The sequence below is a fragment of the Syngnathus floridae genome, chromosome 12 (genome assembly GCF_059516105.1).
Source record: "Syngnathus floridae isolate MCC-2025c chromosome 12, RoL_Sflo_1.0, whole genome shotgun sequence".
In the NCBI taxonomy this organism is placed as follows: domain Eukaryota; kingdom Metazoa; phylum Chordata; class Actinopteri; order Syngnathiformes; family Syngnathidae; genus Syngnathus; species Syngnathus floridae.
Window position 1 is genome coordinate 331881 of NC_142424.1, and position 16095 is coordinate 347975.

Consider the following 16095-nt stretch of genomic DNA (forward strand, 5'->3'; position numbering starts at 1 on the left):
TTATTCCCAACCAAGTGCACGGCCCTAAAACCAATTTTGCTGGTGACTTGGAACGCGTCAAGGTGGGGCTTGAAAAAGCGAAAGACCATGAATGATGTCGGAGCAAAAGAACGCAAAACACTCGGTGAGAGAATAGAGCCGTCTTAGTTTTTTCTTTGTTCTTTTTCTTTCCAGTGCGTGTGGGTCAATGGGTCGGTCAATGGGTGTTTTTGTCTTGCGTGAGTGTGTTTTGTCCACGCGTCGTGCGTTTTAGCGAGCGCCTCGGTGCCGGCGTGCCGCCCAGCGTCCGGGCCCAAAACAGTAGACGCCGTACAGCTTGTGCTTCTTGTCGGGGAATCCGAGGAAGCCGACGGCCGGGCGGGCGGGACTGCAGCGCGGGCGGGGCCTGGCCACGGGGTAGCGGACGCTGCCGTCGGCCAGCCAGCCGGCGTCGCAGCGGTCGTAGCCGGCCAGCCTCCAGGCGGCGTACATGTGGCCCACGGTGGCCAGCCGGGCGCCGTCCCGCCGGCACGCCGCCGCCGCCTCGCTGTACGTCAGCTTGCCCACCCGCGGTAGGAAGTAGAAATCACCTGCAGGGAGGGGCGGCGGCAGCTTGACCACACGGGGCGCTGTTTTCGTGCCGGCCAAATCAGCAGCTCACCTTTGTAGTGCGACGTGAAGCAGAAGACGTCAAAGCGGCTCGAGTCTTTGTCTCTCGGGCCGTAGCTGCGCACGCCCGCCGGTGTGCTCTGGCCGCCGCAGGGCTCCCTGGGGGAGGTGACGGGGTAGCGCACAGAGCCGTCGCTCAGCCAGCCGGCGTTGCACCAGTCCAGGCCCCTTCGCCAAGCCTCGCGCAGCTGCTCCGGGGACGCCACCACGCCGTCCTGCTCCCGGCAGGCCCGCTCGGCGTCCCGGAACTTGAGGTTGTAGCGGCCCAGCCGGGGGGAATACGGGAACACCACCCCTGCAATGCGGTCCACAATTGGGCCCCTTCGAAAGGCGAAGGCTGGCTGGACATGTGGCATGTTCAGTGGCCCCCAAAGCTTCACCTAGCCGCATGAAATTGAGTCGACGTGAGCAGCCCAAAAAGAAGTGCCGCCGCCGCCGCCGCCAGGTCAGCCCTTTCTTTCCCCGATTGCAGCCCCAGACAGCAGTTTGACCGCTTTGCCCACGCATTCAATTGCAGAGTCGACCATTCACCTTCCAGGTCGAGCGACACGACCGCCGCCGCGTCCTCCAGCCCGTCGATGACCTCACATTTGTAGCTTCCGTAATCATCCAAAGTGATGTCATCGATGACCAGCGAGGCGTCCCAAGGGGAAGAGCTCCGCAGGCGCACGCGGCCGTGGAAACCTCCGTAGCTTCTCTTGTGCTGCTCGGCGGCGGCCAAAACATCCACCTGTGGTCAGACACGGACGGACTCGCGTGACCGAGCACACCCAAAGAAGGCAAACAAGTGTTTGGCAAGCAACCCGTCGACCTCCGTCAGCAAGCCGGACGTCAGCTTGGTCCACTTGATCCTCATCTTGCCATCGGGCGCCGGCCAGCCGTCCCGGCGGACGGTGCAAGGTAAGGTGGCGTTGCCGCCGCGCCGCGACAACACTCGGGCAGGCTGTGACGTCACGGACAGCGCCGGCTGCGCGTTATCTGCCGCGCACCAATACGCAACAATACACAAAAATCATTTTTTTTTTGCCGCGGTGGCTTGCGATATACAAGTTGAATTGGTAGAAAAGTCTGCCAAAGGTTCCATTGCAAGGATCATGAATTCGTGTCGCAATTCGAATCATTGTGCTCATCCTTCTTGTGGTGGGACAAGCGCCCGCCAACGTGCGCAAAGAAAAACGCGGCGCAAAAGAAAAAAAGAAATTGCCTCACCCGTCTCGTGGACGTTCGGGGAAAAGTCCGGCTCGGGAGAAAACGATCGGAAGCCATCGGCCGCGCTCAGCCACAGCGAGGCCAACGTCAGCGCACGAATGGCGCCGCTCATCGTCGCCACTCGCAGATTCTCTTCACTGCAAAATAAGACGGTCAAAGACGCTTTCATCGAGCTGGAGCCAGGGCCGCTCCAAGAGTATTTCAAGAGAGGCCCCTAGGCAATGTCCAAAAACGCCCTGTCTCCTCCACAAGCTCGATGTGGAGCGCAACCTTGTGAACGGACGTGTGAGGCTTTACGCAAACACACGCCGTCTTTTGTATTACACGCCGCGCGGGACTGCGCCGACTCAGCGCAAAGTTTTTATGGGGGGGAGGGAAGGGCGGGGGCAATTACACGAAATCAATTGGACTCAATGGTGTGTGCGTGTGCGTGTGTGTGTGTGCGCGCGCGCGGGTGCACGTAAACGGGTGGAGCCACCAGGTCTCGGAGACCAACAAGGACTTGCTTGTCACTTGACTTCACATGACAAAGCTTCTCCTCCGTCGGAAAGTGTGATATTGTTTATATTATATTTCCAGAGAATACAAACTCAACCGTTTAATAGTATTTCGTCTTTGCAGCCAAAGTGGCCATTTTCAACGGATTGCGATATTCCTATTGAAAAGAGTCAACACGACCACGACGCAGAGAAAAAAAAGTGACATTTTTTGGCAGAGCTGGGCAAAACCGGAGGAAGGCTTGCACCATTTCAACTTTGGAAGGAGAGCAATGAAAGGTATCGAAGCTGCCATGCACTCTCTGCTTTCTCCCTGAACGTCTGCCGATATTACCGAGTTCATTTGTCATCTCACTGTGACAAAGCAAGACCTTCAAGCTGCGCTTCTGATGTCTACGTGAGTCAGGTGTGCATCAGATTGCCAGATGTGCACGTCAAAAGCAATGTCTTACTTTACCTGCTGCGTGGATGAAGAAAGCGCATGCGGCGGCGTCCTCTCCGATGGATGGCAAAGATGCGAGTGAGGACAAACGGTAAGGGAACGAACGAACGGACGGACGGACGGACGGACGGACGGGTCAGTGACGCGCAGACGGAAAGGGGGAGGAGGGAGAAGTGCGGGGGGCGGAGCTACAAATCCAAACACAGCCGAGGTGTGTGAAAGGACGTTGATCACGTTACTAAAAAAGGTGGACTCGTGAGACTTTGCCGTTTTCTGTCACCCAATCCAATTTCTTGTCACTATGCTTGCACTCAGACCAAATGTTTGTCTTTGTCCATCTCCAAAATGGGAACCAAAAAGGGCCGACGTTTTGACTTTGCAGAATCGTCGAAACGGGCTCGCGACCCAACGAGGCCGACTTTTCCATTCTGGGTCTCCTCTACGTGGGCCGCATGTTCCGAAATCTTGGGCAGCACTCTGAGGGCCCCTGAAACATTGCTGACATGTCCCGCCATGCACATTCTTGACGCCAAAGGACTTTTTCGACGTCCCAATCAGGCGGAAAAACCACAAGAGCTTTGGTCAAAAAGAGAAAGAGCGCAAGTCGTCGCGCTTGAACGGAGCAAATGCCGCGAGTAGACAGACGAGGTCTTACTCGCTCAGTGACCTTTACTGCGGAAGGTCGAGGCAGCAGTTTGAATAAAGGTCAGCCGTTGGCGGGCCATTTAGACCGCACGGCGTCAACTCTAATGCGACAGAATGACCACTGAGTGGAGTAAGAAAAAACAAAAAAACGGAATAGCACCAATGAGGCGTGACGGAAAATGAACAGAAGAGAATGGCAACATGCAAGAGGGCAGAATGGAAGCAGTCCCAAGTTCCCAACAGACTCGCCAAGGAGCACAAAGACTACTTTTCCACACTTTGGATTTGTTTTTGAGGGCAGGCGGTCACTCAGGGCGGGGTTGGGTGAGCCGATCGACGTGCGCGTCGTGCCCAACCATGTGCACACTATATTTCCGTAGGGAGTTACTCGGTCTTTGTCTTGGGCATGCGTAGAAATCAATGACTTTTGTGTTATACTTGTGTGGCAATAAAAAATCAAATCAAATCGACACTTATAAAGTTAAAGTCCCAATGATTGTCACACACACAACTGGGTGCGGTGAAATTAGTCTCTGCATTTAACCCATCCCCGAAGGGAGCAGTGGGCAGCAGCGGTGCCGCGCCCGGGAATTGTTTGGTGGTCTAATCCCCCAATTCCAACCCTTAATGCTGAGTGCCAAGCAGGGAGGCAACGGGTCCCATGTTTATAGTCTTTGGTATGACCCGGCCGGTCAGGGTTTGAACCCACAACCTTCTCAGTCTCAGGGCGGACCCTCTACCACTAGGCCACTGAGCTAGTATCTTAGCTTATCTCCATTATCAACCCCCACAAAATTAGTGGAAAAAGGAAGCGAACGGATGTAGGTTCCTATCCGGTCCACGCCGGCGACGCAGAACGAAGATGTCACGCGCCCGTGGGAACGTCATCCCCAAAACTTAATCGTGTGTATCGACTTTCTAAGTGTAATTTTTATTTTCTTTTTAAATGTATTTCCATCCCTACTCGATGATAATACGTATATGATGACGTCATGCTGGAAACGTAACGGACTGATCTGATAAGAGTGTGTATAAAGTGTTATTTTTATTTCTCAAAGAGAGTACGTATATGATGACGTCATATGCTGGAGACGAAACCAACATTTTGCGCGGACTGCCCCGCCCCCTCGCTTATTTCCTCGCCACGGACCAATCGGGGCTTTTCGCATTGTCGTCTAGTGACTTGTCGACCAATAGGAAAGCTCCAATCGAGCGCGGACAAATGACTCTCTGGCTGGGCGCTCAATGGCGACGTCTGTGTTGCTTTTTGTCTCAACTTTGAACGCGACGTGGCCTCGTGAGCGTCACCAAAGCCGCCAGCATGAGCGAGTCCGGGTAGGTCGAGGTGACGCTATACGCAGTATGGTGACGTCAAGCGAAGCTAAGCCGAGCGCCTCTCTGACGCCGCTGACGGAAGCTAACGTTAGCCTAGCCTGCTAGCTCGCTATGTGTGGCTGACATCAAGCACACGTTGCCGGATGAGAACAAATGTGATCATGTCACAATGTCGTCACGTTGGGCAAACAGCGGGTTGGTTTGTAGTCAACCTGCGCCACAACATCAATGAGGCGAAACTTCTCGTTGACTTGCTGGGAGAACGATGAGTGAAGACCGCGAGGACGCAGACGTCACGCAAATGTGAGACATGAATGATGGCTTCATTCACGCTTCACGTTGCACGCGTTTGGGGCGGATTTGTGCCCGTGGATGCGCAGCGAACCAACCAGAAACTGGCCGCAAACGCTCATGGATTAACACTAAACTTGTGATGGGAGCCACACCATAATGGTTGGCTTTTTTGTCCCAATGTCAAAAGGTCATTTGACTTACATTGCACTGTTTAAACCTCAATGACAAAAGGTGCTGGTGCTGTATTTTATTTATTTATTTATTTATGTTTGATTTTGGGCTCCTGCAAAGGTGGACCCTGAAATAATAGGTCTGCTGCGTTTTGATGGTGTTGTGTTGCAGCACCAGTGACGCGTTTGAAGACAAGAACAAACGGAAGAAGAGGAAGGAGCTGAGCAATGAGCAGAAACGCGAAATTCGCGAAGCCTTTGAGCTCTTTGACACGGACAAAGACAATGAAGTTGATTACCACGAGTTGAAGGTGACTTGATGTGTGTGTGTGGTTGTGTGTGAGTGAGTGAGTGAGACGCTCATTGGGACTTTAACTTCACTTGAACTTTTTTGACACCAAAACATTCCCCAAAAATTTCGGATGAATCATTTGTGAACATTTTCTCTCTGGTCCTTTGTTTGGCCGTCAGGTGGCGATGCGAGCGCTGGGCTTTGAGGTGAAGAAGGTGGATGTCATGCAGATCCTGAAGGACTATGACAGGCGCAAAACGGGCAAAATATCCTTTGAGGACTTCAACGAAGTAGGTGAGTGTACCCCCCTCCCCCCCCATGCATAGGCAGAGTCCACGCTGACTTGCCTCGGTGTGCGCCCAGTGAGCGGACTGATCCAGGAGCGCGACCCCAAGGAGGAGATCCTGAAGGCCTTCCGGCTCTTTGACGACGACGAGTCGGGAACCATCAGCCTGAGGAACCTGAAGCGCGTGGCCAGGGAGCTCGGCGAGAACACCAGCGACGAGGAACTGCGCAGTATGATCGACGCCTTTGACGCCGACGGCGACGGCGAAAGTAAGTCACGCCGTCGTGTTGGCCTGCAACGTTTGAGCGCCCTCGAGCGATGTCCTCCCACGTCACCGTTTGCCCTAACTCGTAGCCATGACATGGCTCACTGGCATCTACTTTCATTTGTCCAAATACGAGTTCTTACGTGGCTACGTGAGCGCTTCGACGCGTTCGAGCCAGCAAATGTGGCGCCCTGACGTACGGAGGAGTAGAAACAAGAAATGCCTTGCCTTTGTTCGACAGTCAACCAAGAGGAGTTCCTGTCCATCATGAGCGGCGCGTTATGAACATCGGGTCGCTCCTCCCACGACGTCCTCGCACCCTGACCAATTTGTAAGTGATGATGTCATGGGTGTGACACCGTCATGCGTGCGGGAGCAAACGGGAGCGGGAGCTTGCTTGTGCACACGACTGTTTTATTTATTGAAAGAAACCAAATAAATGAGCTTGCTTTGTAACTTTTAACCCGGGCGGGCGCTCTTAGATCACAGAGCCATTTTAGGACGGAATGCACAACGCGAGCTCAGTGCACTGCCCTGGCAGTTGGGCAACATCACTACGTAGTGCACGTTGTCAAGCCCCAGGAAGGACAGGAGATGTAGTCGCTTAATCAATCGGAGATATGGCTGGGACACTGACTGTGACACATCATCGCTGGATTGCTCTTTAGTGGCGGATCAATATGGCAAAAGTGACATTTGGCCCGCCTCTCTAGAACTGGATGGCGCGGCAACCGGGACTTGCGGCGCTGAAGGTCGGCGGCCCTGTTGCGTCGCCTGGGTGGGTGGGCGGGCGGGCGGGCGGGCGGATGGGTGGCTGGGCCCCGATCGCACATGCTCAGCTGTCGGAGGCGAGGCCAGAAATAAAGCCAGTTTGCGCTTGCTCCCTGGCTACGACCCCTGAGAACCCACTGGCGAGCCCCCCCCCCCCAAAAAACTTTCCACACGCTGCGCAAAGCTGTCGGGGCGCCCACCTTCCTCTTCCATCCGCTTTCAGTGTCTTGAAAATGGCACCGTCTGGTAGAAAATGGGTGTTAATGGGAGCAGAGGAGTAGCTTCATCCGGTAGAACATAAAAAATGAAGCAGTGTGTGCAGCACCACAGTCTCCCATGTGGTTGTCAGCAAAAGCAAAAGCAAAAGCAAAGACTCCGCGTGGGACCCAAAGGAGGTCCGGCTGACCTTGGTCTTCTCCGGTAACTTTGAGTGGGTTTTTTTCTTTTGTCTTTCCGGAGCGCTGGCTACGCGCGACCCTCGTCCCCGCCGCCCGGATTGGTTTACGCCGGAACGCGCGGCGGCCAGCGTAACTGGAAAGCACAGGCCGCACGATTGGTTCCAAATACGCAGAGTTCTCCGGACGGCGGGCCTTCGCTCGTGACTCAAAAGTAACGGCGAGAGCGAATGGGCCTTTGAGCGTCGCTCGCTAATCTTTGTCGAGCGCGTTTGCGTGACAAAAGTTGATGGCGACTCCTGTCTGTCCTGGGGCCTTTCAAAACAAAGCGGCGACAAACAAACCGCCATAACCATACAAGGCGGCGGCGGTGGCGGCGGCGGCGGCGCTAACTTGGTAGCGTCATTCCAAAGCAACGCACGTGCAACACACAAAGTCAGACTTACTCACGTAACGCACGCATGTACACATTCAGTCTCATGCACAAACACACCGGCATGAATGCAAGCGTGCGCACACACGCACAGCATCAGTGACACTTGAGCTAAATTTAGCGGGAGTGACATTGACAGGTGAGCTCATCAGGGAGGTGGAGGGAGGGCTTGTGCGTGCGTGCGTGCGTGCGTTCGTTCGTGCGTGTGACTGGGTGTGTTGTTCAGGGAGGGGCGAGTTGCTATCCACTCAGTATGGACTACATCTGCTGAGTGGGCTCGGAACGCCGACCACTTGCGCGTCTTACCTCCTCAAGCCAGCTGGTCTGGCTTGCCTATCTGTTTGAGACGAGGAATCGAACAGGGAACCCACGGCTGGACCCGGCGGCTCGTCTTCCTGGTGAAGACCACGCAGCGGTGAGTCTACACTTCAAACTCCTCACCTGGAAAGAAAAAAGGGTCTTTTCACGTCATCACGGTTAGCGACTAGGTGCAAATGTTCCTACTGTCAGCTAGTCAGCCATTTTGAGTCACGCACGCACGCACGCACACAAAGCCCTTCATTGGTACAGAGAGAGAGCATATGGCCACAATGTTCCTAAATGTAAGTTTGGCTGGTGTTTCTGTGTTGTGGGTGCAAATGGTGCCAATTGCAACCTAATCAGCCAACTGCAAGTTTTTCTTGCCTTTACGACACTTGACTTCGCAAAATGAACGCGCTCGCTATTTGTGTTTTCACCCTCTGAAATGATAGCCACTTGAGCCAATTAACTCGGTGCTCGCAATTATTGACTACTTGTTCTTCTTTCAAAACTTATTTTGCTCCGAACCAATCAAACACAGGACATGAATAAATAACAATCTTGTATACCAATTTAAAATCGGACTGGTTGAGGAAAATGTCTCATGTGTGAGGCTCCCAGACGACTTTGACACATCTGATCTCGTGATGACGTCGAAACATTGAGAGTACTCGCTAGGACGCAGTACAATCGGTGCACTGCACTGCAATCATCACGAGAATAGATCGCCCGGCCCGGCCCGACCCGACCCGACCCGACCCGTCCTGGGCTGGACATAATGAGGCGTCGTCCGTCCAGTGTGTGCGCGCGCGCGCGTTTATGCACAATGTTTCCACTGAGTGGCGCGCGTGCGCCAATCCAAAGTGTTCATCAGTTTCACTTGTTGAAAGTGTTTTGTCCCGTACCACCAGTGACGTGATGTGATCGTCGTGTGCGTGCGTGCGTGCGTGCGTACGTACGTACGTATGTTGTGCAGGTGCTTGCGCGCGCTTCCTCGGTCTGGATCGCCGCGGGACGGACGGACCCTTGTGACGGACGGAAAAGTCATGCTGCACTAAAAGACTCGTCAGAGGTGATCAGAGGTGAGACGCGCGTCCGCCCGAACCCGCAGGTCTTCAGGGATCGCCCGTTGTCGCATCCCAGAGTTTTGTCGCACTATCACCGAGCTTTCCAGACGGCTTGGTTTTGCGCTCCGGAGCATGACTTGGACATATGGCGAGAGGAACAAATTGGACTCTCGCTAAGAGGACTGACTCTTAGTTAGGCAGCGAGTTAGTGAAGAACCGCGTTTGTTATCGATCAATTTGGAACGTTTTGCCTGCTTAAAAAAGAAGCTTTTTGTGCTGGTACTAGTAGTGAGACAGCGTAGCACGTCATTTGTAGGTTTGGGGGACCGACCGACCGAACCCGCCCGCCTTTGACACTTTCCCATCGAATATTGCAAGGCACTCCACAGAGAATTGAATTTGTTGCTTCCCTGTAAATGATGATGCTGATGACATCACACTGACGACCCCTTGTTGGCCAACTTAAAGATGTCCAAACGTCACATCATCCAAATAATGAATTGCGCTGGCATCCACCCAGTGTTGCGTTAGCATGCTTAGCCGCAAATGGCCAAGTCATTGGTTGCTTTTCATTAAAGTTCAAGTCCCAATGATCATCGTCACACACGCATGTGGCTGTGGTGAAATTTGTCCACTGCATTGAACCCATCCCCATGTGATTTTGATCCATCCCCTGGGGGAGAGAGAGGGGAGCAGTGAGCAGCAGCGGTGCCGCCCGCGCTCGGGAATCATTTGGAGATCGAACCCCCCAATTCCAACCCTTAATGCGGCGTGCCAAGCAGGGAGGCAATGGGTCCCATTTTTATAGTCTTTGGTATGACCCGGCCGGTCAGGGTTTAGAACCCACAACCTTCCAGTCTCAGGGCGGACACTCTACTACTAGGCCACTGAGCTGGTCCAGATATGCTCTCCATGCTTTCGTCATGTGCTCAATGCTAGCCTGAGGAGCTTGCGCGATTCCCTCGAGCGCCGCTTGATCGTCGTTCATGACAGCCAAGCAAAGCAGCTATTTTGAGACGCCTCCCAAAATCCAAAGTGAACTTTTCACCCCAAAGCACGAGGATGCGATTCGAGAAGTCAACGTAAACGTCGCAACTCTGGAGCGTGGAGGTAACTTGTTGCGCTTGTTGTCTTCCAGACGGGTGAGGTGGCACACTCAACGCTGAGCGAGAAGAAGAAGAAGACAAAAGAGCCAAGATGGGCCGGAAGAAGATTCAAATCGCCCGCATTGTGGACGAACGCAACCGACACGTAAGCGAACCCTAGCGCCGTCACGTCAAAGCCATGACTTTTGCATCAGCTCCTATCACGTGGCGATGACTGACACACACACACACACACACACACACACGCACGCACACACACACACGCGCGCGCGCACACACACAGCGACTTGGCTGTGTGAACAGTTTGTTTCTTCCTATTGTCACAGGAAATGCAGGCACATGTGCTTCCACCTCAGTGGCCTAGTGGTAGAGTGTCCGCCCTGAGACTGGAGGGTTGTGGGTTCAAACCCTGACCGGCCGGGTCATACCAAAGACTATAAAAATGGGACTCATTGCCTCCCTGCTTGGCACTCAGCATTAAGGGTTGGAATTGGGGGGTCAGATCACCAAATGATTCCTGAGCGCGGGCGGCACCGCGCAGGGGATGGATCAAAATCACACGGGGATGGCTTCAATGCAGAGGACAAATTTCACCACTCCCAGATGTGTGTGTGTGACGGTCATTGGGACTTTAACTTTAACTTAACTGATGGCGGGGCAGCACTGACCCAACACACCCGATGTGTGTGTGTGTGTGTGTGTGTGTGTGTGTGTGTGTGTGTGTGTGTGTGTGTGTGTGTGTGTGTGTGTGTGTGTTCCCTTCTGCACCACGTCACTCCACATCTCAATCTCTCCTTAGATGTCCAACCCGAAAGTTGCTTGATGCCCAGGCATGTGGTCAAGGAGAGCCCAACGTGTCCTCGCTCGCAGCTCGCCCCTCCCTCACTCGGCCGCACCCCTTAAAGGCCAAGGGTTGCGGCCGTCGGTCGGGTTACGTGCGACTTGAGCGTTAGCCGCAGCGTCTCTAACGGCCGGCCCCTTCCCCCGCAGGTGACCTTCACCAAGCGCAAGTTTGGCCTGATGAAGAAGGCGTACGAGCTGAGCGTGCTGTGCGACTGCGAGATCGCGCTCATCGTCTTCAACAGCGCCAACAGACTCTTCCAGTACGCCAGCACAGACATGGACAAAGTGCTGCTCAAGTACACCGAGTACAACGAGCCCCACGAGAACAGGACCAACGCCGACATCATACATGTGAGTCGAGCTTGTGTGTGTGTGTGTGTGTGTGTGTGTGTGTGTGTGTGTGTGTGTGTGTGTGTGTGTGTGTGTGTGCGTGTGCGCGGCCCACCCACCTCAAGGCCGCGATTGGGCCTTTTGCATGCCGTCAAATGTGTCCTAACCTGCCGCCTGGAGCTGGTTGGCCTCATCCAGGAGGGCCGCTCTTCCCGTCCGGACCGGTGCGCTTGCCGACATCGGTTGTCCTGATTCAGTCATGGGGGTGGGGCCTCTTGTCATTTGTGTGTACATTGTCATTGTGCCTTGTGTAGTATTGGCGCATGTTGCGCTCTTTGGTGTTGTCGTTTGCGCTTCTCCCGATGCCATGTTTTTGAATGATGGTCGCGTCGCCTCGCGTCGCCTCGCGTCGCGTCTCGTCTCGTCGCGTCTCGTCTCGTCTCGTCGCGTCGTCTTCTCTTTTTGTTGAAATGTCGCTGAAGCAACATTTTGTGCGCCTCTCGTGCTGCTTTGTGGCGTCTTTCCCGTTGAACACGCACGCACGCATGCACGCACGCACGCACGCACGCACATGACGACAAGTGTAGCTGGTTTGTGTTGGCGGGAGCGCTCCTTCCCCGCACGCTGTTTGCTAAAAATAGAACACAAGGGCTAAGAATAGCAAGGGCGGCGGCTGTGGCGTCAATGCTAATTTGTGCGTGCGCACCAACGGAAAGAATTGAGAAGGAAAGAATGAAGGCCTACAAGTTTTGTTCTGCTGCTCCGTCTTGTACATTTGCACCTAAATTCCAGGAATTGTCGGCGCTTGGCAGTGGTCTTTCCTTTGGTACGTTCCCAGAAGAGGACAAGCTCAATCGCAGGTCGCCGATGACCCCAAAACTAAATGGAGACGTGATTCTTCCAGTCCAAACGGCGCTTCACACAACATACCTTGTACATGGCCTAGTTTATTTCACGCCATTCACTGAGTTGCTCCAAATGAACTTCCCGTCAACGCTTTCCGTCCGACAATGATGCCACCGGGTGGTCAAAATCATAATTGCAGCTAGAAGTCATTTAGCACTTGGTTTTATGATTAGCTTTAATTCCTTGGAGTGAAATCAAGATTGCTCGTGCTTAGGAAAGGCTTTGGTGCGTTGCATGAAAAATCTACACAAGTTGCTTATTTTGAAGAAATCCTTGTAATGAGACAGAGATGTTTATTTTTGTGCAGCAAAATCCTCGTGTGTAGAAAAATTGACGTGAGCTTTGGTACATTTGTGGAGTGAAAGAGCTAAACAAAAATCCGAAAGCCATGAAAATGGGGATACTGTTTTTTGGGAGAGAAATTGTACATCTTCAAGCTACATTTATACTGATGGAAAAATGAATGTATATCAAAGTCAAAGTCTCCTTTATTGTCAATTCCTCCGCATGTCAAGCAAGACACACAAAGAGATCGAAATGACGTTTCTCACTATCCCAGGGTGACAAGACAGAGTTCACAACGCACACACACGTAAACAACTCTCTGTCCCGTTCGGTGTTTTGTGAGTGTTTGCTGAGTGTTTGTCCGGCAGTTTTGTGTGTGTTCGTCTCGTGTGATACGTCGTGCTACTAGTGCGGCGGGCATGTTCTGCTCAAAAAGTGGGTTTTATGGCGTTCTGGACTTTGGTGCGGAGAGATTAAGGGCGCTCGGACTGCTTCGTCATGGAGCGACGTATTTTCAAGAAGAAATTATTTTTGACGCCAAAAATACTCCCAAGATGTTGTGTTTTCTAGAAACTGTCGATGCAATATTGGATCGAAAGAGTTCAAATCATAATAACAATGATGATAATGTCCCAAAAGAGTTGCCGATTTCCCAAAAAGTGAATATTGGTATCTTGAAAATGGAATATTTTGTGCGCGCGTGTGCAGAGCTTGCGCAAGAAAGGCCTCAGCGGCAGCGAAAGTCCCGACATGGAGGCGGACGACTCTGCCGGTCAGAGCCCCGAGACGGACGACAAGTACCTCCAAATGGGCACCGACGTCGACCTGATGCTCAACAGACAGCCAGTCTGCGTGAGTTGCCGTTGTCGTGGCGACAACCTGAAAACAAATGTTTCGACTTTTTCCTCCTTGCAATTCGATGAGCCCTGCTGTCTGATGACGCGCCCGACCGACTGCAGGGTCTGCCCGCCTCCGGCTACCAGATGGGCGCCTCCTCGCTGCTGTACCCGCAAGCCGGCGTAGGGGGCGCCGCGGCCAAGCACAACCTGCTGCCTCTCCATCACGCTTCCACGCAGAGGAAGGCCGCGTGCCCCCAGCGGCCCCCCGCCAGCCAAGACGCAGGTCAGCGGCCGCGTGGCAATCTGGCAACCTGTTCAAGTCTCTGCATGTCATTTTGGTCAAGTCTTCAAAATGAGGTTCGGGCCAATGAACAGGCAACTCTCAAATCTTGCTTGAGCAACTGTTTGGCTTGACATTCACTAAATGTTGTGAAGTCGCAAGTAAAAAATGAGGCCTGCCAGGTTCTGAGCTGACAAACGCTCGCAGTGTCGGCATTTAGCGACAAGCGATGACGAGCATTTTTTTCCTCCTTCTGCAGGAAATGGCGTCTACAGCAACCAGTGCCCCTCCCCTGCCATGATGTCACCAGGAGCTGTGTCTCAAAGCGTCCAAGACAAAAGTCCGCCAATGAGCCGCAAGCCCGCCAACAAGAGCGGCAACACGGTGGCCATGGTGAGTGTTTTCCCCCCAAATGCATCCTTAGCTTGTTTTTCAACCACTCACTAATGGCTGCCACCTCGCTCGCTCGCTCGCTCGCTCACCTCCAACCAAAAGGCTCCCTAACCCTTCAGTTCCCTTTTTGCTGCCTTCTGTACTTACTACTGAGGCCAAGCTGTGTTCCAGCATCAGCACTTGGTGTCCTGTCCATTTTTTGTTCTCGCCATGACAGTCGAGTTGACGGAGAGTCGTCGTTGGCGCCGCCCGCCCAACTTCACGCTCAGATAGGCATGCGCTCCCCGCTGGCTGTTGCACCGCCGCGCTCGCGCATCCGATCGCGAGTTAGGTCCGCCTGTCTCGCCTTGCTTTTAGGTGTAATTCCAGCACGGGCCAAGAGCGAGCAAACGAGCAAGCGGTCGTGATGGTCGCCATTCTTTTTGTCGTGTCTCCGCAGAGCGCCTGGATCAATCGCTCGCAGACAGCGCAGACGCTGTCCAGTCCGGCCGCGTGCGCGTCTCTTCCCGGTGCCGCCGCGGGAGGCTACGCGCTGTCCTCACTGAGCTCTCTTGGCGCGGGTGAGTCGGCCGGGCCGGGCCGGGGCGGGGCGGGGCGGGCCGGCGCCATCTTGAGCCCGAGCTGAAGCGGAACCTTTACACGCTTCTCAGAATTCTCCATGGCGGGCGAGCTGACCTCCCTCACCGCTTTCGGGTCGGCCGGGCTCGGCTCCGTCGACGGCTGGCTGCAGCCGCAGCGGCCCGTCCACGACCTGCACGACCTGCACGACCTGCACAGCGTGCCGCTCGCTCACATGGGGTGAGTGAACGCAAAAAGACACTTTAGTGTGTTCCTCCCTCCGCCAGTTTGTTTGCGCATCAACTTGTGAGCTCAAAGTCGTTTGGTAGGTGAAATTGAAAGGCAGCAGTCTGTGAAGCTGGGCGAGAAGAACTCCAAATGCTTGGATGTCAGCGCTGCCAAAAAATGGCTTTGTTCAGCACCCATGCTACTCTGTGTCTCGCAGGCACAACGCCAACTTCCCGTCGGGCCACGTCAAGTCGGAGCCGGCCTCTCCCTCTGGAGAGCGCGTGGTTGCCCGCCCGGGGCGCTCGCCCGCCGGCAGCGCGTCCAGCTGCGGGAGCTCGTATGACGACGACGACGGCGGCGGTGGCCGCGTCCTAACCCTAACCACTGCTGGCGGCGACTTTCTCCTCCGGCCGGCGGCGGCCAATCTGGGCGAGCGGTCCAGCCCGTCCGTCAAGCGCACGCGACTGGCGGAGGGCTGGGCCGCATGATAGCGACGGGACGGGCCGAGCCTTGTCACCTGTCAGCCAGTGTCTCATTGGCTGCGTTTGGAAGCCATCACTCGTCACTACAGGTTTTTTTTTAGTGGCGCTATCTACGGTACGTCCGCCCAAAGCCAAATCTCTAGGTAGCAACTGCGGAAGGAACTCACGATGCGGGACCTGATGCCGACTACGATTGCATGTTTTGCGGCCACCAAAGCTAAGGCTAATGCCAATGCGTACGTGCTAATGAAAGCAAAACTCCACAAGGGAACCCCAGCCATCCAAATCATAACTTACTGTTTATTTATCGATTTATTAAATGCTCATTTGAATTCTCCCAAACTCATCTTTCCAAACAAGGTTCAATTTGCACGTCGAGACATTCGCCAACCACAATTCGAGGACACGCTGTCAGAAAGGGGGGATACATCTAATTTGAGTAAACCTGTTTTTCTTGTAATTTGCCTTTTTACTTCATTTTTTTTCATGGGGAAAAAAAAAGACATAACTCTGGATCAAATGCAATTTTTTGGTCGTCTTACCAATTTTTGGATCAAAAAAAAATCTAGTGTCTCATACCGTCATTCTGCAACTTTTTGTCGTGAAAAAGAGATCTATGATGTCCCACACCCCTTTTTTTCAGTGTGCTCCTGAAAGTTGTCGGTATGAGTTTGTCGTTTCTTTTTTGCGGCCAATATGCGAGTGGGATCAAAATGACAAATTTTCTTTTTTGCGGCCAATATGCGAGTGGGATCAAAATGACAAATTTTAAACGGTGCACCACGTATGCAGAAAA

General features: G+C 53.7%; 3 protein-coding genes and 1 long non-coding RNA gene across 7 annotated transcripts; 2 read left to right on the forward strand and 2 right to left on the reverse strand.

Moving 5' to 3' along the window:
- Positions 1 to 143: 143 nt before the first annotated feature.
- LOC148389217 (hyaluronan and proteoglycan link protein 1-like) lies at positions 144 to 4287 on the reverse strand. Of its 2 annotated transcripts, XM_088392752.1 has the most exons (6): positions 2812 to 4287; positions 1858 to 1994; positions 1460 to 1626; positions 1180 to 1378; positions 641 to 943; positions 144 to 569 (listed from the first exon to the last, which is right to left on the reverse strand). In XM_088392752.1, exons 1-6 carry the CDS (start codon positions 2835 to 2837, stop codon positions 250 to 252), a joined length of 1152 nt encoding a protein of 383 aa, XP_088248878.1. In that variant the 5' UTR covers positions 2838 to 4287; the 3' UTR covers positions 144 to 249. The 2 variants fall into 2 exon arrangements, with proteins under 2 accessions (XP_088248878.1, XP_088248877.1); XM_088392751.1 differs by lacking the exon at positions 2812 to 4287 and having other exon boundaries at positions 1858 to 2177.
- Positions 4288 to 4797: 510 nt separating this feature from the next.
- On the forward strand, positions 4798 to 8056 carry cetn3 (centrin 3). 2 transcript variants are annotated; one of them, XM_088392766.1, is made up of 6 exons: positions 4798 to 5079; positions 5413 to 5551; positions 5712 to 5826; positions 5896 to 6087; positions 6325 to 6414; positions 7909 to 8056. In XM_088392766.1, the coding sequence occupies exons 1-5, from the start codon at positions 5042 to 5044 to the stop codon at positions 6366 to 6368; spliced, it is 528 nt and encodes a 175-aa protein (XP_088248892.1). In that variant the 5' UTR covers positions 4798 to 5041; the 3' UTR covers positions 6369 to 6414; positions 7909 to 8056. The 2 variants fall into 2 exon arrangements, with proteins under 2 accessions (XP_088248892.1, XP_088248893.1); XM_088392767.1 differs by lacking the exon at positions 7909 to 8056 and having other exon boundaries at positions 4799 to 5079; positions 6325 to 6546.
- LOC148389219 (uncharacterized) lies at positions 6481 to 12347 on the reverse strand. Of its 2 annotated transcripts, XR_015861921.1 has the most exons (5): positions 12073 to 12347; positions 11448 to 11959; positions 7989 to 8123; positions 7055 to 7097; positions 6481 to 6922 (listed from the first exon to the last, which is right to left on the reverse strand). It is a non-coding gene; the product is annotated as an uncharacterized LOC148389219 (long non-coding RNA). The 2 variants fall into 2 exon arrangements; XR_015861922.1 differs by lacking the exons at positions 11448 to 11959; positions 12073 to 12347 and adding an exon at positions 8552 to 8887 and having other exon boundaries at positions 6481 to 7097.
- LOC148389220 (myocyte-specific enhancer factor 2C-like) lies at positions 10188 to 15631 on the forward strand. The gene is made up of 8 exons (XM_088392749.1): positions 10188 to 10300; positions 11146 to 11349; positions 13228 to 13371; positions 13479 to 13641; positions 13898 to 14031; positions 14471 to 14591; positions 14682 to 14829; positions 15035 to 15631. Exons 1-8 carry the CDS (start codon positions 10247 to 10249, stop codon positions 15303 to 15305), a joined length of 1239 nt encoding a protein of 412 aa, XP_088248875.1. The 5' UTR covers positions 10188 to 10246; the 3' UTR covers positions 15306 to 15631.
- The last annotated feature ends 464 nt before the right edge of the window (positions 15632 to 16095 follow it).

What these genes read in the sequence shown, in the direction of transcription:
- LOC148389220 (XM_088392749.1), top strand. Translation starts at nt 10,247, where the DNA reads ATGGGCCGGAAGAAGATTCAAATCGCCCGCATTGTGGACGAACGCAAC. An exon ending in CCAACGCCGACATCATACAT is followed by an intron (nt 11,350 to 13,227) that starts GTGAGTCGAGCT and finishes GCGCGTGTGCAG; the next exon opens with AGCTTGCGCAAGAAAGGCCT. An exon ending in TCAACAGACAGCCAGTCTGC is followed by an intron (nt 13,372 to 13,478) that starts GTGAGTTGCCGT and finishes GACCGACTGCAG; the next exon opens with GGTCTGCCCGCCTCCGGCTA.
- LOC148389217 (XM_088392751.1), bottom strand. Translation starts at nt 2,026, where the DNA reads ATGAAAGCGTCTTTGACCGTCTTATTTTGCAGTGAAGAGAATCTGCGA. An exon ending in CCCGAACGTCCACGAGACGG is followed by an intron (nt 1,627 to 1,857) that starts GTGAGGCAATTT and finishes GGTGCGCGGCAG; the next exon opens with ATAACGCGCAGCCGGCGCTG. An exon ending in CGTCCGGCTTGCTGACGGAG is followed by an intron (nt 1,379 to 1,459) that starts GTCGACGGGTTG and finishes GTCTGACCACAG; the next exon opens with GTGGATGTTTTGGCCGCCGC.
- cetn3 (XM_088392766.1), top strand. Translation starts at nt 5,042, where the DNA reads ATGAGTGAAGACCGCGAGGACGCAGACGTCACGCAAAT. An exon ending in GACGCAGACGTCACGCAAAT is followed by an intron (nt 5,080 to 5,412) that starts GTGAGACATGAA and finishes GTTGTGTTGCAG; the next exon opens with CACCAGTGACGCGTTTGAAG. An exon ending in TGAGGACTTCAACGAAGTAG is followed by an intron (nt 5,827 to 5,895) that starts GTGAGTGTACCC and finishes GTGTGCGCCCAG; the next exon opens with TGAGCGGACTGATCCAGGAG.